Here is a 23,314-nt window from a genome sequence, read left to right as displayed (position 1 = left end):
TCTTAATTAAAGTAAACTGTTATAAGCTATTATAATCAGTTCTAATAGTAATTACTGTCATGAGACTCTTAAAGTAGTGATATCAGTGATAAAAGAATTTCACTATTATGAGAAACTTCTGATTATAAATATTATAGTTGATCTCTGTAAGTTACATCTTCTGTGAGAAAAAGATTACTGAAACTCAGTTTTTATTTGACTGTAGTTATAAGACTATTTCTGAAATTGTAAAGAAGAAGATATCTGTCTTCAATCTGATTAAGAGTAAGAGATTAAAGTGAAACAGTATCACTGTATCTGTGAATATCTGTTTCAATCTTATAAAGACTTTACAAGCTTCTGAGATAAGAAAGTTCTTACAGTTCTTTCTTCTCAACAATCTTTTCATTCTCTATTTATAAGATAACTTCTTCTTATTTTCACTCTTCAGTATGTCTGTAAGAGTTAAGAAGATTCTCATGAATACAAAGATAAATCATCTATAGAAATTCACAAAGCTTAGAAAGATCTGAATCTTATAAATACTAGTTAACTCTGATTATAATAGAATAGTCTCAACTTATAAAGATTTTATCTGAATATTATCTATGATGATTATATATTCTAGGAAATTAATTCAGTAGATACTGAAGTTATACTTTGTAAGCTTAATATACAGTTCTGTCTTATCTAAGATCTTTAACATACTTTATATATACTCAGTGTGTTCTTTCTTCTTTACAGAGTATATTATCACATCATTCAGATATATTATTACAAAGACATTCAGATATACATGAAGTGTTTTATTAATAAAAGACTGAAATATCACAGAGATATTAGTTAGATCAAAAGATATCACTAGATATTTAAATAATTTCAGTGCAGTTCTAAAGACAGTCTTTTATTCATTCTCAGACTGTACTTACAGTCATGTATATATATTGATTACATTCAGTTGTATAAATATGACAACTTCTGTGAGACAGTTGATTACATTCTTAATCAGAGATAGAAAGTAGCAGCTCTTTATTATCTTGAAGTTCAGATCACAGTAGTCTATATATAATCTGAGATCTTCATTCTTCTTCTTTATAAATATTACAGAGACTCTTATGAAGATCTGTGAAGATTAAATAAAGTCATTCTTCAGATTCTTCTTTATATAGATCTGTAAGATCTCTGTCTTATAATGAAAGAGTTTATAGATTGATTCTCAGAAGAGTTTCTATTCTTCTATTAAATCTATTATCAGATTCTTCTCATAGTGAGAAGAAAGCTCAGCTATCTTTGCTAAGCTGAATATCTCTGTAAGATCTCAGTATTTCTCTGATATCTGAAGCTCAGTTTTCATGACTGTGAGATTCTCAGACACTTATAAAGTTATTATATAGATGAGCTTATCTTCTCTAATTAACTCTATAGTATCAACTGTTTCTATCTCTGTAAGTAAGTCTGTCAACACTGATTGAAAGTATAAATCTGACTTATAAACAGCTATGTGCAGATTGTGTCTTTGAAGTTATATAAGTCTTAAGTACATATTATCTGTGATATCTGTGATAATTATAGTTTCTATAAATCTTCTTCAGATTTCAGAGAAATCTTATAATTCAAAGATAACTCTTATAAGTTTCTCAGCTTTCAGATCTGAGTTCTTGCACTCTGCTTGTTATAAGAGCAGGTTTCTAGTTTTCATCTTTTAACTTATTTACTTCATGAGCTTTAGAGACACTACAGTGATCTGAGATTCTAAGTTCATTAATACTTTTCATACTTACAGAGCAGCAGTATCATGATATGATCTCTTCTTATAAATAAGCATTTTTATCAGAGAAGTAGCAGATTCAGATATCAGCTTCAAGACTCTTAAGAAGACTGTTACTAACTCTGTTCATAACTTCTTAAATTTCTATTTTGATTTATTTGAACAGTTTGCACAGAGATATTCTGATTTAGAATAGATGAAGCAGAGTCTCTTTTTCTTAGTCTCTCTATTATACACTCTGTTTATAAAAGCTTATAAAGCTCTCTCTCTCTACTCAGTAGTTAGATATAAATCTCTTTATATCTTATTATCTTTTTCTGACAAATCTGTTCTCTGTTATTCTAGTTCTTACAGAGTTAGTTAATGATTCACTCTCTGCAGATCTGTGACTCTCACAGTGATCTATAAGCAGTGAATAAGAGTTATCAGTTTCTTTAGAGTCAAGAACTTAAAGTTTTACTTAATAAGCTTATTCTGCATGTCTTTATTCAGCTTCTTTATAAATATTATTATTTAAATCTTGTTTCAGAACTCTGTTTTCACAGATCTTAATTTATATTATAATTTTATAAAGTATTATAAGTAGTCTTTATCAGATTTCTTATCTCTTTTTCTAATATTAATAATTATAACTCAGATGTTCTCTATTCAGCTTATAAAGTTTCTTAACTTATTCTTTAAATAGATCTTAAGAACAGATTAGTGAGATCTCTTATAATTATTCTTTAAATAATTCAGTCAGTTTTTAACTTCAGTGTAATAGAGATCTGTTATTATATAGATAATAGCTTCTTCATCTTTCATATTACATAGTCAGACTTATAAGTCAATTTTAAATACAAACTTGCAAAAGCTTTTATAGATTGTAATTTAATAAGTAATCTTAAGTGATTACAGCTTAAGAAAGTTTCTTTTCAGTTTATAAATATCTCTGAAGATTATGTCTAGAGACTTAGTTTAAGAGTATTTATAAACAGTAAGTATTTCTTATAGAAAAATAGCTTAATTCTCAGAGAGATACTCAAGAATGTTCTTCACTGAGATTGATTTATTTATAAGTTTAGAGAGTTTCTCTATTATAGATATAGAGAATAATGTTTTATAAGTAATTAGTAAGTTCTCTGAGACTTCTTTTATAAAGATTATTCATGATTCAGATGACTGCTTCTGAGTGTCTGCAGTAGAATTTGCAGGAATTGAAGTATATAAGTTTCTAGTTCTTTCAGTTATAATAAGTGATTGCTGACTGACTGAGCTTGAAATGTAAGAATAAGTGCTTACAGATAATTATTCAGGTGTTTACAGCTTGATGTAATATATACTGTTAACTACTAGAAGTATTCACAGTAGAAAGATAAAATGTAGAAGTTAAATATATAATAGCATTTAAGCTGAGTTATAAATAGTATTTGCAAACTTCAGTCTATATAGTTGTGTATAGCCAAGGGCCGCTAGCCCTATTGATTACACAAGAGATAGAAATAGAAGTAAAGAATCCATGAGAAGCGGGATTTCTTATATACACTCTGAATTCTGATCATATCTATTCTCAAATACTTGAACTGATTTCTCAATTCATTCAATATAACTGATATGATAGATAAGACAATGTGACGTATGTGAGTGAGACTTAGTATTGATGTTTTAAAACATCAAAGATAGACAGAGTTTTCATAGAAGTTGCTTCTCAGATATCTTCATAATTACAGATTGAGAATCTTTCAAAATCAAGAAGATTGATGTATATGACTAGGTCTCTTCACCTTATAATTTGTATGGCAATTTGGCCCAGAGTTGTAGTGTGATAGAAGTGAACAGAGAATAATCCCACACAGAAGTTTTAAACAATGTCTGGTTCATGTTTAACTGAATAACTTCACCATCACACTGGGTATGCGGTTGGCGATGGGGTTAAAATGCTTGTATGATTGAGAGCTTTTCAATGAATCTATCAGCGGGTTTTTATTTGAAAAATTGAGCGAGTTCGTGGTGAAGCGCTGAGATTGTTTTTATAACTCATAAGATTGATTATCTGCTTCTAAGATCTGAGTGTCAAAGTCAGAAATGAATGTTATAAGAGAAGTGTTTCTCTGTCAGACACTCTATAATTAATCTAATACTTTCTGTTATATGGCAGTGTCTTGAAACAGAATATTAAGATATTTAATGATATTGTCAGATATTCACAATACTGATTCATATACTTTTATGCATGAATGAAACTTCTGTTTCATATAATTCTTCAATTATTCATTAATATATTAATCTTGATTAATTAATGAACTGATGATATCTTCATCTATACTCAGTTTTATAAGCATTTTCATTCTTCATAATGAGTAGAGAGTGAGATTAAAAGTATTGAAATATATAAGAGTATCTAAGCATTCTTTTCAGTGCTTTTATATTCAATTCTGTAGATGCTGAAGTTGCATGAGTTCTCTATTAAGTTAATTATTGAATTTTCTCATATTGAAGTTGTTAAGTTATATATAGACTGACCGTGTGACTGTGTCTGGGACCAGGACCAGATTTTTTGATAGTCTCATTACCAATTCGACTGATCCCATTACACGGTTTTAACATTAGATAGTAGTCCCATACTGTCTCAGTGGGACTTACTGTCTACTCTTGTCACATTTTCCAAATGGGACCATGATTTCCACTTCTCAATTTAAATTATTTTTATTGCTTTAAATGACTTTAAATCTCATTTGAGCGTTACCAAAAAGTGTTACTTTTTAAAAAATTAAAAATAGTCTAAAAAAAACCTTAAAATGTCTAAAAATAGTAACTTTATGCTAAGAATGGGACTAAATGGGACCAAATGGGACCACTTTCTCATTTTTTTCAAGTCATGGTTTCATTTTAAGATCTGATATATAGTCACTTTACCTGTTTTTTTAATAGCCAGTCCCAGCGGGATTCACGCCAAGAAATGTATGGGACCAGACCAAATGGGACCAAATGTGAAATTCATGGTCCCGGCGGCCAGTCTAGTTATATATATATCAGCTATCTGTTACTGTTATAATTTTAACATTACTCAGAGTCACTGTGATATTACTTTTATATTTATATTTAAGAGTTCTCTTATATTATTGTTAGACATGATTATATCATTTATTAAATATATAATATCTGTGAAATCTGAAGAAGTATAATCATATGAATATCTCATATATCTGAGATGTTAGAACTCTCAGATCTTTTACTAATATTCTCTTATAAGATTTTATTACATAGTCAGAGTAACTAATGAGTAAGCTTCTATCTGAGAACTCAGTGTCTGCTTTAACTGATTGTTTCTCTTTCTTATATATTATTACATGTTTGAATATCTTTCTGATAAATAATCATTTCTAATAAGAAGATAATGAATGTTTTTCAAGTGTAAGAGACCTACACTGAATAGATCAGTATAATATATAGGTCTTATATAACAAAGTAAAAAATGTTAAAGAAGAAAAAGAAAGAGAAGATATGAGAATCAGCAATTGAGATGAATATTTATATGTGTACACAGTGTGTACGCGGTGGAGCTTTGGAGCGGAAGAATAGGAATTCTGTGGGTTTTTCAGCTGAGAATCGGTGATTGAGAATGACCGAGAATCGGAGCTTTCAGCGGAATCTATGGAGTGTAAAGGAATAGTCTATATGATGATCGGGCGCAGCCCGCCACAGTGAGTAATCATTTCTAATAAGAAGATGATGAATATTTTCCAAGTATAAGAGGTCTACACTGAATAGATCAGTATAATATATAGATCTTATATAACAAAAGTGAAAAACATTAGAGAAGAAAAAAAAAAGAGAAAGTGCAGGAATCAGTGATCAGTGTGAATATTTATATGTGTATACAGTGAAGCTTCGGGGCGGAAGAATAGGAATTCTGTGGGTTTTTCAGCTGAGAATCGGTGATTGAGAATGACCGAGAATCGGAGCTTTCGGCAGGAATCTATGGAGTGTAAATAGTCTATATGATTTATCGGGCGCAGCCCGCCACAAGAAGAAAGTATGGAGTAAAGAAATGAGAAAATGAAAACTCTCATTTCTCTCAAATATTTCTAAAGCTTGTCTTAGAAAGCATGCAGGCAGACTCAGCAACATGAGAAGAATAATACTCACTCTGAATCAACTGAGATGAGACATAGATTTCCTACATGCATCATCTCAGTGGTCACAGCCTTGTATGAGTTGTACTATGTTGCTAATACTGTCAAGCGTAAATATGCGCTTCTATTTGCAATAACATATAAATATGAGAGTAGACAGTATTCCAAATGGTTCTCTCTACTCACTCTTTTCCGCGACTGATATATGAATATTCCTTGGAATCGCCATATCACTCCCCTATGAGATGAGATAGATTGCTGTCAAGCGCATACATGCATACAGATATGATACAGTGTGGTTACATCCTTCCATACATGTCACTCTTATTATGAAATACCGTACACGATACAGATACATACACACCATACGTACGATACATACTGCTAGATATTCCAGAAGCTCTTCCCATCTAGCTTCTGTGCTAGTTCATTAAACTACCGTTCAATGTTTCCCTTCTCCCAGTTCTCAATCTGTTGAGATAAAAATGTAACTTGCAACTCTAACCACGCAATGTATTCCAGAACCCAGTCAAAATGAAAACAAAAAATAAAATTATAAAGAAAATATGATACAACAATAAGTCATCATCAACCAACGCTTTCTTCCAGAACACAAATAATTACACACTCCCCAAGGCTGATGTAACTTCCACCAAGGTTCCCCTGTTGTGAGACTTTCCACTCACGCCCCGTGTTTCTAGAACCCTTCTGGAAGGATCGTGACACGCTTGGAGTTGAAGTCTCCGAAGAAATACGTGCTAGAATGAATGGAGATCAAACATGCGAAGATTATTAGAACAAGTCTGTAAACACCCGTCTGTCAGGCTCTTTCTAAATCATATCAATTGCCGTTCACTGTATTTCAATATTTTAACTTTGTATTTTGCTTTTTTTTTTCTGTTTTTCCCAGGTGGCACATTTCCTTGTCACTGATATCAGCTATGGCGAGAATGAATAAGTTGATGATTTGAGCAGAAGAGGAATGGGGAAAATATGGAAAGAAAAAAAGAAAAAAAAGTCTCTTCTTTTCTTTCCTGTTTCCTTCAAGGTTTTTATGGTTATTTTGATTTTTATTTTTATTATTATTTTTTTTTTCTTTTTGTCGAAAAGTTTGCCCTCATCCCCGTTCACCCACTCTGTGCAAATTCTACTATCTCGCTCTTCTTCCGGGCCCAGTTGATATTGATTAGACATGCATAACTAATACAAAGGAATCCCGCCCCCCAAGAACAGTTCAGGAGGAGTAAAAAACAGCCGACTCAAAAATGAAAAAACTTTCACAAAACTTTGATGCCAGCTTCATATCTCCATCCAGCTGCAAATACAGAACAGCACAGCACAGGCTTCTTCATGACTCATGTCATCAGAGGGGAATAAAATGAGCCGGTTCAACCCTGAAAGGTGGAAGTTGTCCTTTGCCCAGATTACTATGGGAAAAGCCTATGTGCAAGAGACAGTGCTTTGATTGGGTTCTCTCACAGTACAGAGTACAGTTCTCTGTAAGATGAACAACTAAGCAGGGAGGGGAGGCAAATTGGCACAGCTTTTTTTGTGCCTCTAGTGCAATGGCTGCAGAGCCGCGATGTTGATAAGGTCGAAGAATGAATTAATTTCATCTTGTTGAAATCAAAAGGTTCACATGGTCTTGGTGGATTTCTGTCAGGCACGTGTTGAGGTGAAGGTACATGTACATACATGTACATTTATATGCGTGTCCGGACAAACGGGGTTCTCGGTCTATGTACATACATACATGTACATACATGTCCATCTACGGAGGCACTTTTGCTTGCCGCGATCCTTTCCCGCCCTTGGATTGTGGCTTTGTTGCCTTTGGGGAAGGGTGGATGGGGAAATAGGCGCACCGATACCGGGAACCTTTTGTTCATTATTTCCCTATTTGTCAGGGATTCTGCTGGTGTTGAACTTACAAATTCAAAGAGAGGGGGCATTTTCCCTTTCAATTTGGTTTTCATTCATGTCTCCTCATCACTGACATGAGAATCAAAAACATGGAACCGGGAACAAGAATCGGGATATTTGATTATATCTCTTACTAAAAGAGGTGGCGGCAAATTTTATTGAGAGAGACAGAAAGAGAGAGAGAGAGAGAGAGAGAGAGAGAGAGATGCCATGAATGCTGCTTGAGTTATATACAGGCCTGTGCAGGTATGATCATGGTACTCTTGAGTGATGTGATGTATGTGAATCTATATGTCTATCTATCTTTGTTAGCAAGCTATTTGCTTGCTCTGCAAGGAAAAACTTTGCACAGAGTCAGCTTAGAGCACTAACAGGCACAGGTTTGACTTTTGATCCATGAAGACATGAGCATGAGTATAAGATTATATTGTCTCCTCATCAGGGTAGCAGGCACTGTTAGAAGGCATCCCTGATGTTGAAGGCATGCAAGTCATTGTTTCACTCAGAGAAGAAATTGAAGTGCTAATGAAATATAGTCATATTTTTGAAATCAATCATTTTGCACTCATGTCATTGAGAGCAACCACTTCTGCCTTTGTCACTGTCATGTTAACAGGAAACTAACTGATGTATATATCCATCACATAAATGTATTCTTTCAATATTCACTTAACTAATAAATACCATTCTAGTTTATAGCTCACAGAGAATGTGCATGAGAATTATCACATTATGCATTACCATTTATATTAGCTTATTAAAGCAGAGTAACCTCAAAGGTTGATGAACTCATAGCAGAAGTCATATCTTAATCCCTTCATATCTCCTGGAACAATGTTACCCATTGAAGTTTCCATCACAATGATAACCACCTTCTGCCGTATCCTGGATAGGCGTCCGATGCATCCGAGGGAACCTGAAATCCTAATATGAGGCATATATAGAACCTCCGATACCTGGCAGAATCCCAATGACACATTATATCGTGAGAATATAGGCAGTATAAACTTCAATGGCTCTTGGAAAACATGTATTGAGTGCAGAATAGTTCGATGAAGTTCTTCAGTATGAGGAACTGACTGGTGTCTCATCATGTACATGTCCATGTACATGTACAATCAAGCTCATCAAACCCTTTTCAGGAAGAAATGGCAGAGGCCTTCCTACGTTCACAGCAAACATTTCTTTCCCCCATCCATTGATTTGGGATGCTTCGTTATGTCTGTCCCCAATGTGTGCTCTACTACCCCAATTCCATTATCCTGTAGGATGCCTATAGGATAAGTACATTGTCGTACCTCTGTCAAATACCCAACATTAGACCCATCATCGGGAGAAGACGCAAAAGCAGCCGAAAGATGGATCTTGTGAATCTTGCACCTACTAGCAACAAACATTGTTTCATATGAGGCTTCATCAGCATCAATCAGAACGCACCAAGCAGCGTAAATTAGTGGCGCGAAAGGTCTTGGATAGTCTTTCACAATATCTGTCAGTTCAACTTCAGGCCGAAATGAAGTCAATATATGATAAGCCTGTGTGCTAGGGCAGGCGAAAGCTCTCTCCGATTTAGTAATAACTATCACACTCGACTCAATTTATAAAAACTGCGAGTTCGTCTCTAACTTGAGGTGATTCCTGTTCATTGCTTTTTTCCAGCCTATGCCCTGAACACTTTGAGTGGTTAAAATATGCTTAAACGTCAGGTGGAGACGCCCCGCGCTGATAGGTTGGATAAACTTACCATCCGTGGGGACTAATTATAATTAGTGATGAGACGAAGGATGAGATATTTAATCTAACAATACAGCTTGGCCAGCATGAGTTGTTTCCTACTTTTGAAGTCCTCGCTGCAGTCCACGAGCCAAGAGAGGTTGCCACAGCTCTCCTAAAAACTCCTCAGCTGCTGGAAAAGCCCGTTTGGCTTCGAAGAGCAACGATGCAACCTCAAAGTTCGTCTCCAACATAACAACTTTCCTGTGGACCACCTGGATATCAGATTGATAGTCGCCCTGACACTTCACGCACAGGTATATATATATATAGTATTGACAACGACTCCGCCCGTTGTGGGAGAGTAGTTGATGCCCAAGTGCGTGGTCTACCCTTTCCTACCCCCTATTCGGGCACGCCTTTTGCTCAGTCTTTCGACGGGCTGTGTATGCTTAAACACCTGTGATGAAGCTAACAGTTGTAAAGCATTTGAATTGACATACGCCACCAAAGGAACGGGATATTAGGAGAATATTCAATCCTCATCAGTGTGCCAGGAGGCGAGTACATGACGCTTGATAGCAAGACACAGAGGCCCTCATCCCTTCCTTGAGGCGGAACCCCCATCCGCTTGCTACTATCCTTTAGAGGCCGGAAGGATAGGCATGAAGCCCAACGGCTATAGCTCAGTGTTCCCATCAATCGCAAAACCACAGCCACAGCTGCGGAAACTCTTTGCGCATCAGGGAGCGTTGGGAGAGGATGTTCTAGTGCTCTAGACCGTAACTACAGGAGACAGATAGGAACAGGAATTTGCTCCATCAAACATAACGATGGGTCGGTGGACCTCCGCGGAATATATAAGGCAGAAATAAAACCTTATAAACATCGAACTTTGGCCGCTACGGTGGGATTTTTGTGTGTACTGCAGAGTTGCAATCCTGCTCCTGCAATTGCGTGCTGCTCGCTCAGCTGATATCTGATAGCACTTCCTGTGGTTTTGGTCAGTCGATGGTTTGAACCCGCCTGGAGCTCATGTTGCCTATTTCTAGCTAATATAAGAAAGAATGCATGCAACATATACCTAGGAAGCTCAGTAATATGCAAGAGTGCGAGGTTTGTTCCAGCAAGTCACTCTGGCTTCGTTTCTGTTGTCCTTTGAGACGTTCAGATTAGATCCTGCATAGTACCTTCAGTTCAGCAAGCTTACTGATTGCAAAACGTCCCTCGCAGAAAAACTTTTTTTGATAAGCCGTGTGATGCGGGCTTGAACCCGTCTGTTATTCCTCCAAATCGTTTTGCGTGGAATGAATGAATGGAATCATTAAGATTTTAAACGTTGGAATTCCATATTTCGCCATTGCCGAAGTTGGCTATCTTTTTTCTGACTACTATATATAGGTTTCGGCGCCCCTCCGCATCTATTCCACACCCGTTGTTCGATTGACTATCGCCTCATGGCCGAACGGGCATTCAAGCTTTTGTTCGAATGGTCTGGATACCTGGGTAGGTATCTACCTGTTTAGGTTTATCTAGCCAAGCTACATTAGGTAGTTATTCCACGGATTGTTGCGGAAACTCAGAAGCTATCTACTCCCTTTATGCTGAAAGCTTGATGAAATTTCAAAGTAATAATGATGTTTCTTATTTGGCTTCTTTTTGAGGATCAGTAAGGACAAGGCCAATATTCCATTACAACAGCTTCGACATCAAGCACTCCGGCAGGCTTTTGCACGAGTCTCCTCATTCATAACTACACCCAGACACTGTATCTAATAGGAAAAAACACACTTAATTTCATTCATATATTTCAAAACTCCTCGCCACAATGGGGTATGCCAACTGGATTAACTTGCATTTAACAAACGGTCTTGAAGGGCCACTCGCAGTTCAGAATTCTCAGCTGTTGCAGTATGTAATATCCTACATTTCCTTGCAGCACAATACAATCGCTTGAAGGGAAAAGCCGTATATATATATAGAACCCCCTCCCCAGAGGAAGCTAGAGGGAGCAAGATATGCGTCGAACCGAGCTAACTCAATGGCTCTTCCCCATTTCCCCCTTCTCGCACCATACAGCGGGAAATTCTACACCAACGACAACAAGGACGAAGAAATCACGCCCGACCAAGTCGACGAGATCGTGATCCCCGAGTCCGGCTCGGGCGATATATACAGCTGCGGCAGACAAGGTGCGCCAGCCGGCACGCAGGGTTCCGTCGACCTGATCGATAAAGACACCCTGCAGAAAATCTGCACCATCAATTGGTCCAGCCCCTTTGGCGGCGGTAGCAATTATATCAGTGCCTCGGACGTCGATAGGCACTATATGGTCGGGGTCCCTGCCGTCAGCGCGAATCGGCCTGTTGGCTTTGTTGATATCAGCGTCGCGGAGTTGTAGAGGTAGGTGATTGTGGGTCTGATTGGGTTGGATGTAGTTATTCCGAAAGGAAGAAAGGGGTGCTTGACCTTCGCTCTTTGAAAAAGAAAGAAATGAATGTATTAATATTCGGGGAAAGGAATGTGGTCGAAGAAAGTATTCATAGCACTCTTCTTGGGCGCATCGTCGCGGGAAGTTTTGGACGGTTATCAGTGAATAATCCCTGTACGTATGTATATCAGCCAAGCGAGAGCTAAAAGTAAATTAATTTCGTCACTTTATGAAGTTATCCTTGCATTATCTTCTCTACTTCCACCGTCGAGTTATGAGCGCAGTAGCTGTCATTCCGAGCAGCGAAGCTGTATATTACAAGAGACAAAAGAGGTGCGAACATCTTGAATCCACAAAAAGAATAATTAATATTTTATTTCGTCGAATTAGTTACATTAAATCATCCCATTCCCATAACATAAAAATAAGCATCACATGTATAACTTGCTCCTATCCGCCACGTTTCTCCTCGTAACCAGCCCAATATGTCCCACCTGCTCGCCGGGGAGCGAATCACCAATCAGCCCAGGGATTTCCTTCAACCCCTCACTTTCATCCAAGTCTTTATTACAACCGACGAGGTCAGGGCGTCCACGAATATCCTCCACGCGGTCCGCGCCAAACCGGAAGAAACTGTATCCATCCAGTGTCTCTGCCCAGCGCCGCCTAAACCCATATGTGACACCAAGCACCAGACAACCCAAAGCCCAAATGCAGAAAAGGACAATGGGGATGAGAGCTGGGACAGTACTAGGACCAAGAATCTTGCCCGGTTTCGAAGCCTTCAGGGTTTCATGCTCGTATGCCCCGTCAAGATTCTGCAGGCCATCGTACATCAGCTGCAAGGCTTCAACACTAAATGCACGAATGACAGCCTCCAGTATCTTCTGCGCTTGGAGGAAGTATGTATAGCGAGAGTCGTTGGAGTATGATTCCGGTGGAGGTGAGTTCGTGGATTTAAATAGCTGGTCGTATATCTCGCCATCGGGGACAAGGGTAACTAGCAGGTTCGACACTTCGGTACCGAAGGGATTGGAACTGTAAAGACTTGCTGTGCCATTGTTGGGTACGGCGGGAACGGGGACGAAGGAGTGGAAGGAAGAATAAGCCGGATCGAGGACGGCAGTGCCCGCTTCGGAGAAAAAACTGCATCGGACGCCGACTGGGGGGGCTTGTTCGATGACATCGCTAATATTGTTACCATGTATGTCGAAATGTTCTATTGGGTTCTTTGATCCGCGTGGTCTCGCGTCAAAGAAAGCATTGTTACACTGATAGGTCCCGTTCTCTGCTTTAACCAACGGGCTGCCCAATCCCGAAACTGGTGAAGTGATCGTGTTATTGAAATTGATTGGAGCACTTTCCTCGTAGGTAGCTTTGTACCGTACCTGCCACATGGCATATTCGAAAATATTAGTATTCTGGGGATCTTCGTGGTGCTCCCTGGTTGTGTTCCACGCTGTGGCAGTCTCCAGGTATGATAACAGATTGAAAGTATCTGAACTATACGCCAACACTCTACTAGAATTCCTGCCCACAAGGGCAAAATCAGACGCAGACTCTACCACAGAGCAATTGTACCCTAATCGGAGCCCCCACGCACTTCCACGAACTGGATACTGTCCTTGAGGGGCAAGGAAAAGCTCCGGAGCAAATTCGTTGACTGGGAGGGTGTTAGGCAAAGTCTCCAGATAAGAGTATTCGCTGCGATCCAGGTATCGTGGGGTGTAGATCACTCCAGCCCCTGGCAGGGTTGGAGGAGCGCTGGCTTGTAGGAGGGGACGACCACGCCGGTATACCTGGCCTGGGCCCCGGATGTCAAAGTTCTCCATTGTGTACCCAATTACCTTCGCAGGATTGTCTGTCCGAACAAATCCATCAAACAGTTCCATGCTCAGACCCGAAATTGGCAGTGCGATTGTCACCATGAGGCTTATGAAACTCAGCAGGTACCATAACCGTTGCACGACACTTCTCCTCTGGCGAATTGACATCTGTAAGCATTCCATCCATCCCGAAAAGCCGGACCAGGACTGCCCACTATGCACGAGAAGGACCATGGCATCCTTGACCTGCCAATGCCGGTCCTGAAGCATGGTAGCCTCAACGCCAGCCAGTCCGTACTTGGAGATACCCAGGCCAAAGACACCGAGAATAAACCACGAATAGTAGACCCAGAGAGCATTGCGGTGACCATATCGATTGGATGCCGCATTTTTTGATATTAAAAACCACTCTATCAAGCAGAAGTAGGCCGTGATTCCTAGTGGCACAATCACTAGCAGGAGAGACCTTCGCCAGTATCTTTGGAGAGGGTACCCAGACGGAGACTCTTTAGATTCTCCCACCCCATCGCTGCTATCGTTCTTGTGTTCGGTACTCGCGTCAAGGAGTATGTCCGTCTCCGAAACAACGGGGCCGTCTTTCCACCCTGGCCCACGTTGATTGTGAACGGGCTCGGAAGTTTCGCCAGGGGAACTAGATCCTGGCGTGATGGTTGTAGCCATCGAGATTGGTCGAGGCCAGTAAACGGAGGCTCAGCACGGAGTACGGAGTAGGCAGGACTAGACTTGACAGACACATAGGTAGAGATAAGAATGGCTTTTTGGTTAGCGGAACGCATTCACCTCCCATCCCGACGCTGGGAGTGAGGGAGAGACCCGTATATAAAAATTAAAATTAAAAAAAAAAAAAAAAAAAAAAAAAAAAAACTTAGAAACAACCCCTTCCAGCAGCTCGATGCAGCCCCCACCCCCCCATCTCCTTTTTCATGGTCATCTTCCCAAGCTACTGCTGAAGGAGGGGGAAACGAAGCGCCGCTATCTAGCGTATTTCTTTTCTGGCCCCCAGCTCTGAGCAAGCACACCTCTGCTGGACAAGATTCCTCGTGCAGCAATTGGCCAAGCCAAGGGTGTAAGGCGGAGACACCGAGAGCGCTCTGTGGTGCTTCGCTGAGAAAGTTGAGGCCAGCCTTGCCGAACTGGTTGCAGGAGAGGAGCTCCCTCAGCCTCAAGCGTCAGGACCGTCCCGCCCGGCCAAACTTTAACCTTAGGGTTATTTTTGGAGAACCTCCGTGTTTGTTTTTCATTTTTTCCCCCGCCAGGATGGAAGTCATCGAGGGCAGAGAGGGGGGGTTGTTCATGGCTGGCAGGTTTCCATCCAAGTGCTCATCTCCCCCTGAGAGCCGCAAAATCCCTCGAAAAAGGAGACAAAGGAGAGGATCAGACTTTTAGCGCGACGTGGCTTTTGGAGCCAAAACAGGCCCAAGCACACCATACCTTCTCCATCTTGGCAAAAACATATCGGGATTCGTGGGCCAACGGGGGGGAAAGGGGGAAAAAAAAGGTAAAGGAAAATGTAAATGACCAAAAATAGAAGACAGTTAATGTAGTTCCTCTCTCCCCTCCTAGAGGTCGGTCGACTGGTTGGGATACCAAGATGGTAAGTAGTAGAATAATAAATAGCACATTGAAATCCATGGGGCGGATGAACATAATAAAAAATAGAAATAGAAGAAATAAAAAAACTAAACCAACAAGAAGTGATTATGATATGTGTAGATATTTTTTATTTCCTATTTACTCAAGTCACTAAAAGAAAATATTAATATGATAATTAGATTTCTTTACCCTATTATACTTTATACTATACTTCTTCAAGAGTTCTTCTCCTCCCATCTTTCAATTCTTCTTTGCTGCACAGCAAATCTTTTTTTAGATGTGTGTGAATGTGTGAATGTGTACTCCTCATGTCAGCTGTAGCTCTCTCTCTCTTGGGGGGGGCAAAAGAAAAAAAAAAAAAAAAAAAAAAAAAAAAAAAAAAAAAAAAAACCCGACACTAGGAATGGAAATGGAAACTCGACCATAGCACCTAAACTAAAAGCAAATAATATAATAACGGAGAAATGGGGGAAAAATGCAAACGAAGAACGGCAGGTAAAGAAACAGCGAGACGGGAGGGAATTGGAGACAAGAAGACTCGGAAGATGAAACAAGGGGGGAAAATATAATTGAATAACAGCATAGGAGATAAAGGAGACAATGGGGAAAAAAACCAAAAAGAAAAACTTCCGACGAGGAAAGGAAAGGGAAAGGAAAGTGATAATATTTCCACTTCCACACAACAGTTATTCCCATCAACGGCACTTCACGATGATGGTGATGTTAAATGAAACCCATCAAGTCAGCTAGCCAGTCCAGAGCTTTGGCCCCCTCCCTATTGTTCACGTTCATATATATATACAAAGGAAAACGTGTTCTCGTGTTTAAGCAAAAATCGACGACCGGGAAGGATGTTTGTTTGGTTGTGGTGGTAATTGGTGAGCTTCTCCAAATGAACTAACTATTCTTCGTTCGAGATAAGCTGGCAGTAAGGGGAGGGGGGATTTGGATTCGGCTTGGTCTAACTGACAATTACCCATGGTCCCTATAATCGACACATAGGTATAGATGGTAGAGGTAGCAGCAAAATGCCTGCATCCTATAAACCCGACAGAGTTCGTTGATGCTGGCGCGTTGCAGAGCATGAAACATAACGCCTCCAGTAGAAGAGCAGAGCGAATTGCCGCGGCCAAAGACCGGTGGGAAAACAGGATTGTGGTATGGAAATGGGAGAAAGAACACAGATCTATTATTAAGCAGGAAAAAAAAGTAAAAATATGGTTGCAAAAAAGTCGGTTTTGGGGGATTTCACAAAAGGAGACATTTCGCGTTCGCTTAGTGAGGACGGAATTGTGTACGTGGTTAGGACAAGGGAGGGCCGTAAACACGCAGGAACAGGAGAGGGTAGACATTTTGAGAGAGCCGAAGGAGGGTCAGATAGCTAGGAGAGCAAAAGCGGACAAAAATTATATTAAGAACCAAAAAAGAGAAAGAAAAAATGATATTTGATACGAAACTCCGGAAATCAATCGATCAAAGAGCTTAACGTGGAAAATATAAGAGTGTGGTTGTAGCAGAGTTTAAAAGGGAAAAAGAGGAAAAAGGAAAAATGAGGATTGAAAAATTAGTACAAACGAAATGAAAAAACTCCATCGTGGCCCATTGTCGTAAGTGGGCGTAGCTATGCAATTAATCAATCCAGCAGGAGCCGAGAAAAGCTGTAGATACAGACAGGTGGAATACCAATGGCATTTAAAATGACTCCATCGGCTAGAAATGGAAGGGGTGAGATTAATTAAATGAGACCGCGGGCAAGGTTGAGGTAGAGGAGCCCGAGGGCAGCGGATGTCGATGTTATGTGGTGTGTGCATTTCAACCTATGAACGAGTTAATAATAAACACAAAAGGAAGTAGGGTAGACGGTTTAAACATACCACAGCATAAAGCTTTCATGACCTTCTGTACAAAGGTTGGTTCCGGGTCTTGCGCGGGTCGCATTTGTGTCGAGTGCTGAGTATTCATGCCATGGGTACCGGGAGTGGGAATGCGGCCCGGGAGATGGGCATTGGAGTGTTGAAATTGAGCCTGAGTCGACGCAGCCGGTGTTGTCTCAAGACCCCCCGCCACTCCGTTTTGACGTTTGACTTGCGGCCCGCCGGAGGCGCTTTGCCGCTCGCGCGCTTTCCCCACTCCCTGTTTCGCGGGAGATGGGGGCGGGGGTTGCGCGGCGTTTAAACGGTCAGCTGTTACACCTGGTCTATGTGGGCCCCTAGGCGCTGGTACTCCATGAAGGTCACGGGCTGATGTGTTTGGAGCGTTGGTCGCATGGAGGTGATGTTGGGGAGGATACTGCTTGGCTGCTTCCCAGCCCCTTCCGCCATTTAATTTCATCCAGTCATACTCGCCGTCTTCTACCTCTCCGGTGTTCTTCAATGCCTGGGTGAAGAGGTCGCGCAGGTAATCATAATCAGGGGTATCTTCGAATCCCAGATTTCGGACGTAGGTCAAATATTTATTAAATTCCTCTGTTGAAGCTGTTGTCAGCATTGGCCACTTCCCACCAAAGAACACAATGTTAAGATGGTATATATATATTACGTACCAGGGTATCCATCACACAGATCTTTCACTGCGGTAGTCTGTTTCTTCTCGCCAATCTTTTCGTATTTTTGTTTGTTGGTAGCGGCTTTTAGGCCCTGCCACGGCAAACCACCCCTTAGGAAGTACATGAAAACATGGCCTAGGGCTTCAAGATCATCACGTCGTGACTGCTCTCGGCCGAGATGGGTGTTGATACTCATGTATCTTGCAGTACCCGAGAGTGACTTGCGTTCCCGGTAAGGAATATGTTGCTTGGTCTTGGGGTCTCTATATTGCTTCGCCATTCCGAAATCAACAACGTGGATGACGTTTGCCGCTTTGGAATTTGGTCTACCAATGAGGAAGTTGTCTGGTTTTATGTCTCTATAGATCAAGTTCTTTTCGTGTATCGTCTGCACCCTTGAAAGCTAAACGAGACGGGAAGAGTCAGTAGACGCCTCAGTGGTAAAGTAATGCAGTACGTACCATTTGTTTGGCCACCATAACCACTGTCTTTATCGAAAACCTTCGATTGCAGTGATCGAAGAGATCCTCTAAGCTCGGTCCTAGGAGGTCGATAACAAGGATATTGTGAAGGCCCTCCTGGCCAAAGTAGTAGACATTAGGTATGCCAGCTATTCAGGTGATAGATAGAATCAGTAAAAGACGGCCATTTCCGAAACTGTGTATTCAATTTTGATCCACTTACGGCACCCAACAAGGACTTTGTACGTTCTATACTCATCTCGAAGCTGTGGAGCATCGCTTTTCCGAGGTTCCTGCAACCAAAATTCATTAGCACATGCTTCGGTTGAATATTGCATCCCACAAAACAATGGCGAGTATAATGATAATAGTTCAATCAAAAAAAAAAAAAAAAAAAAAAAAAAAAAAAAAAAAAAAAAAAAATCTCACATACAAACTTGATAGCAACCTGTTGGCTGTTCAGCAGGTTGGTGCCTTCGAAGATCACACCGAACGAGCCCTCGCCGATTTTTTTGCCCACACGGTAGTGGACACCGACGACATTTGACGAAGAGGTCATCACGACTTGCTGTGACGACCGACAGGGCCTTGGGGCACAAATCGAGAAGGGGTTGTGTGTGAAGACAATATGGCGGTGGGAAAGGTTGGGTTGGGGATTGTTGAAAGGGCGGCTGCGGAGAGGTGGACGTTAATGGGCGCTAGACCGCCGTGACGGGCTTGGCATGGGTGCTGAGGGTCAGTAGCAGGCGTTAGTCTACTAGGCCAAAAAATGAAATTGGACAGAAAATTTCGGAAACCACACGCCCAGAATAAGAAGAATTATAATTATTCAAGGGGACATATATTGCTTACACAGTCTCGTCAATAATAGGTCTTCGTAGGAGCAGTGATAGTTGTAGCAGTAGTAGTGGTAGTAGCAGTACGCTGTAGTAGCTGTAAGCAGCAGCGGAGGGCTCTCCCGAGGCTGGGTAACAGGACCAACACGCCCCTAAAGCGGATGGCGCCTCGACTCGATCAAACTCAACACCCTTCTAGTAGGACGGAATAAAAGAGAGCACAGAAGCTTAAATCGGATAAGCCCCTTGTTTGGTGATATATGCCCGCTTGTTGTGTGGTTGGCGGCGGGAGGGAAAGAAGGAGGGGAGGTAGAGCCGAAGGATCTGGGTCGAACAAGGACGACAGCAGGATTATGGGAAGGGCGAATTAAGGAGAGAGACAAAGGAGAGGCAAGGTGCACAGGAAGGGCGATAGAACGCACTTCTGCTGAGAATCGAAGTTGAATCTCGAAAACGAGGGAGGGAAGAGAGGGAGGTAGGAAAACGGGGAGAGGGAGACAAGAAAAGAGATGAAGAAGAGCGCTGGGGGAGGGAGTCGGGAGCGGGTTGCAGCGGCCAGAACGGGTCTAGCGGTAAATACTCGTACCGCGGACGAAAGCCGGTATCAATACCACCCTGTTGACCCGTGTGGTTGGCTGGCGCTGCTCTTGGCGTGTGGCTCAGTGACCACCCAGGACGCCTGATTACACAGCGTGACCGTCCAGCGCTGTCTCGGCCATTTCATGCCTATTATTATTTTACGGAGTATAAGCATAGTACGGATTAGCAGCTTATATTTTCCTACTCCGTAAATGATAACCACAATACCACAGGGATGGGATTTCCTCTCTCTGTCTCTCTCTAGGTTGAACGGGCGTCATGATGGGACTAGACGCGGTGCCAGTGCAGGGGAGACAACACCTCATATGCACTCTGCTCTCCTCAGCACCAGCTCAGCGCCCACCCAAGTGCATTGGAACTGATTGCCAGTGATTGGGGAGAACTCCTCCTACCTAGGTATTCTATCCTATCCTATCCCGGTCATGCCATGTCTTGAAGCAGCATCCGGGACTTTTTAAGATTGCTGTTTAATTCCTGCCCTGAAAACAGCCTGCCTAGGTGCGAACTACGAACTATGGATCCCACAATCAATCCATCACGTCACCACTCTCAGATCCCTTAGTTCTTGACTGACTGTATCTAACAACTCAGCGATTGGATATGAGTGACCCCAGAGAGCAGAGTAGCAAACTCTGAAATGTCAAGAAATCTCCATATGGAGTATATCATAGATCCATCCATACCCACGATCATCTCTCCACCCACACAGATCTCCATGACGTTCCCGGTTTTTCCTCTTTACCTTATCATTATTATTATGTTTATTACTATTTACCCCCATCTCCATTCTCCCCTCTTGGCAGCTTCTGATTGGCAGCGACCTCATCGAATCACGGGGACTTGCTACTACTGTGCTATCTAAATCGATGAACTCCATAGGGGAAGAACGTAGGGTTAATTTACGGTGATTACACCGTGGATCCACCATTCCACCCGTGTCACGTGTCGCCGATTGTAACACATGTTCCACCATTATATTCAGCGACACGTCGCTGAATATTAAATGTTAAGATGGCGTTGAGATGGTGCAGAACTTTCTAACATCATCATGACACTACTCAGTAACTGTGTAATTGACAGATGCCATCATCAGAATACTACTAAGATATTATGAGGCACTGTATACTGTTCTATCAGTGAAATCAATATACTATTAAGCTAGTTATCTGATCAACTATCTATCTAAAGAAATGAGACATCTCAATTGCAATGCAAATATCTTGTTGCTTGAGACTCATACATCAAATGATCATCATTTTCATCACTATTCTGTATTGAAATGTCATGCAATGCTGTCTTTTGAACTGTCAGCAGTCTGACAATAGTGTAATTGTCAGAATTCTCTTGTAAAATCAGCAGATTCAGTAGATAATCATGCATGACATGATGTAGAGAAATAAGTGTAAAGAAAATTTACTTAACTTCTCTCATTTCATGAACAAATATGATTGTAATTCAGTCAAGCTCTGTCTTCTGATATTGAATAATATTCTCTTTCATGAGAGAGATTCAGTGAACATGATCTCTGATTTATATATTAACAAGTCAATAACTGATTGATTGATTGATTGATTGAATAGATATACTGAACTGAGAATGTTAACTTATTATAGAAAAGTATTGAACAGTGATCTGATTTCAAAACTGAGAGCTTATTTCAATCAGTGTCATAGAATTCTTATAGCTTATTGAGAAATGAATGAAGCAATTCAAGCTTGAAGAGATTTGTAAATTATATACTGACTTTCTCTGACATCTTACTTGATAATAGGTGATTAAAAATCTTCAGAGTGATATAATCTTTTGTTGACTTTAATCTGACAGAGTAGTTCAGTGAATTATCATTCTTATCTTCAGCTTCTTCATTCATTCTCAGCAGATTATTGAACAGTGCTGAGTAAACTGTATATAAATCTTGAATCTTCTGTATCAGATGCATATCAGAGCTGTTAAAGAAATCTCTTAATACTAGTTACAAAGTTCAGTGAAAGCTCTTCTGCAAAAGCAGTGTCTTTTTCACATCTCAATGATTTATTTACTGTACTAGATTCTTGTAGTTTCAATACTTGTTCTCTTCTATCAGAACATTGCAGTTATTAAATACTGTATATTCTTTAATCTGCTTAATATAGTGTAAATTAATATATATATTCAGTCATCTCTTCATATATTATATAAGCTTTGCTTTTTTTATATAATCACTGATATGTGTGATGACAGTGCTCATAGTTGAAGCAGGGAATAACTGATGACTAATAACTGAATCAGCTTGAGATGACTCAAATGTTATCACTGCTCTGACTGCTGCTTCAATAAGAAATTATAGTTATCAGCAGACTCTCAGTATGATTTGATGAGTCACTTCAGAATCATTTTCTCTCAGTGATTGAGACATCAATAGACTATTGCTTCTTGCAATGACTGCATATATCTAAATAATAAGATCAATAGATGATTGATTTGATGCTGAAAATACTGCAGAAATAATCTACTTAATTATCAGACTGAGTCATTTCTCTCTGAGCTCACACTGCAAGATAAGAGATATAATGATTGAAGCTTGAGCATGTTCTTGAAGCTGATACTTCTTGAGATGAGTGATCAGTGACTGCAGATGATTTTAACTGTGAGGAAAAGAAAATATCTACAACATTTGAAAGTATTCTAGCTGATTATACAGTGATAAGACAGTACTGATCAGCAATGAGTGTGAAATCTCTGATATATCAGTGAACTCACTATGACATGAATCAGATGGGAAAAAAGAGATCAAATTCAAACTTGAATATATCTGAAAAAGAGATACAGTCTGTGATATTATTTCTTACTCTTGACACATTTGATCTCTGCATGTGAGATTCAGCAGATCATTCAGTTTAGCCTGAAGATGTTGTATATGATAGTGAAATCAGCTGTTATTATATAGATTATAGTTCAGATTCAGTTGATTCTTGTCATTGATAAAGCAGCTTCAGCATAATCTTCTTACTGTTAATTCTTTGATCCCTGTATTACTATTTTGCTGCAGCATATCTTCAAGAAATGCAATGCAAGATGCAATCACTCTTATCTTTTTTTCATCAATATTCATCATAACCTTCTCACAATTCAATGTAGATAAGTCATGTGATAATACAGCAACTGTGTCAGGAAAATTGATATCATGGAGATTAAAGATTAGGATAAAAATATTGTTTCACTTTGAGCACTTGACAGTGCTCAGTGCAGAAATCAAATAAAAACTCATCAAGCTTCAGTACATGTTCTGATATAAATCAAATTCATCAATAAATAATTGATATGACAGGGAAATAACTTGTATATCAGAATAAAATATGCTTTTCAAAAGATCTTGTTCATGTGCTGCAATTTCCAACTCAGTCTGAATCAGTGAAGATTTGCAATATGATCATATCTCAACAACTTCAGTTTTAATCCTCATGACTCAGTGAAGAAAATACTGACCTTGACTCTCATATACTGACAGATCAGAATCTGATTCA

The 23,314-nt window shown here is 40.1% G+C and overlaps 4 protein-coding genes across 4 annotated transcripts; 1 reads left to right on the top strand and 3 right to left on the bottom strand.

The window, feature by feature from the left end:
• Window positions 1–8,379: 8,379 nt before the first annotated feature.
• BDCG_16641 (uncharacterized protein) lies at window positions 8,380–9,054 on the bottom strand. The gene has a single exon (XM_045425847.1). It carries the CDS (start codon window positions 8,895–8,897, stop codon window positions 8,559–8,561), a length of 339 nt encoding a protein of 112 aa, XP_045280241.1. The 5' UTR covers window positions 8,898–9,054; the 3' UTR covers window positions 8,380–8,558.
• Window positions 9,055–9,563: 509 nt separating this feature from the next.
• Window positions 9,564–12,175, top strand: BDCG_02951 (uncharacterized protein). The gene is made up of 4 exons (XM_045418543.1): window positions 9,564–9,877; window positions 9,985–10,836; window positions 10,900–11,409; window positions 11,578–12,175. The coding sequence occupies exons 3-4, from the start codon at window positions 11,327–11,329 to the stop codon at window positions 11,897–11,899; spliced, it is 405 nt and encodes a 134-aa protein (XP_045275084.1). The 5' UTR covers window positions 9,564–9,877; window positions 9,985–10,836; window positions 10,900–11,326; the 3' UTR covers window positions 11,900–12,175.
• A 103-nt stretch (window positions 12,176–12,278) lies between these two features.
• BDCG_02950 (uncharacterized protein) lies at window positions 12,279–15,403 on the bottom strand. Its single transcript, XM_045418542.1, has one exon. The coding sequence runs from the start codon at window positions 14,434–14,436 to the stop codon at window positions 12,361–12,363; it is 2,076 nt and encodes a 691-aa protein (XP_045275083.1). The 5' UTR covers window positions 14,437–15,403; the 3' UTR covers window positions 12,279–12,360.
• Window positions 15,404–15,752: 349 nt separating this feature from the next.
• On the bottom strand, window positions 15,753–20,222 carry BDCG_02949 (CK1/CK1/CK1-G protein kinase). Its single transcript, XM_045418541.1, has 7 exons — window positions 19,228–20,222; window positions 18,809–19,104; window positions 18,599–18,668; window positions 18,376–18,524; window positions 17,912–18,317; window positions 17,244–17,834; window positions 15,753–17,186 (listed from the first exon to the last, which is right to left on the bottom strand). The coding sequence occupies exons 2-7, from the start codon at window positions 18,932–18,934 to the stop codon at window positions 17,182–17,184; spliced, it is 1,347 nt and encodes a 448-aa protein (XP_045275082.1). The 5' UTR covers window positions 18,935–19,104; window positions 19,228–20,222; the 3' UTR covers window positions 15,753–17,181.
• Between the last annotated feature and the right edge of the window lie 3,092 nt (window positions 20,223–23,314).

The sequence above is a fragment of the Blastomyces dermatitidis genome (genome assembly GCF_000003525.1).
Source record: "Blastomyces dermatitidis ER-3 genomic scaffold supercont1.3, whole genome shotgun sequence".
Classification (NCBI taxonomy): Eukaryota; Fungi; Ascomycota; class Eurotiomycetes; order Onygenales; family Ajellomycetaceae; genus Blastomyces; species Blastomyces dermatitidis.
The sequence above is the reverse complement of the archived record's forward strand: the minus strand, read 5'-3'. Positions and strand labels throughout refer to the sequence as shown.

Bases quoted from the DNA above. Each gene is read 5' to 3' on its own strand.
- BDCG_16641 (XM_045425847.1), bottom strand. From the start codon at position 8,897: ATGTACATGGACATGTACATGATGAGACACCAGTCAGTTCCTCATACT.
- BDCG_02951 (XM_045418543.1), top strand. From the start codon at position 11,327: ATGGGGTATGCCAACTGGATTAACTTGCATTTAACAAACGGTCTTGAA. The intron at 11,410-11,577 runs GTATGTAATATC...CGCACCATACAG, and splicing joins CAGAATTCTCAGCTGTTGCA to CGGGAAATTCTACACCAACG.
- BDCG_02950 (XM_045418542.1), bottom strand. From the start codon at position 14,436: ATGGCTACAACCATCACGCCAGGATCTAGTTCCCCTGGCGAAACTTCC.
- BDCG_02949 (XM_045418541.1), bottom strand. From the start codon at position 18,934: ATGACCTCTTCGTCAAATGTCGTCGGTGTCCACTACCGTGTGGGCAAA. The intron at 18,318-18,375 runs GTACGTACTGCA...CGTCTCGTTTAG, and splicing joins TTATGGTGGCCAAACAAATG to CTTTCAAGGGTGCAGACGAT. The intron at 17,835-17,911 runs GTACGTAATATA...CAGCTTCAACAG, and splicing joins TCTGTGTGATGGATACCCTG to AGGAATTTAATAAATATTTG.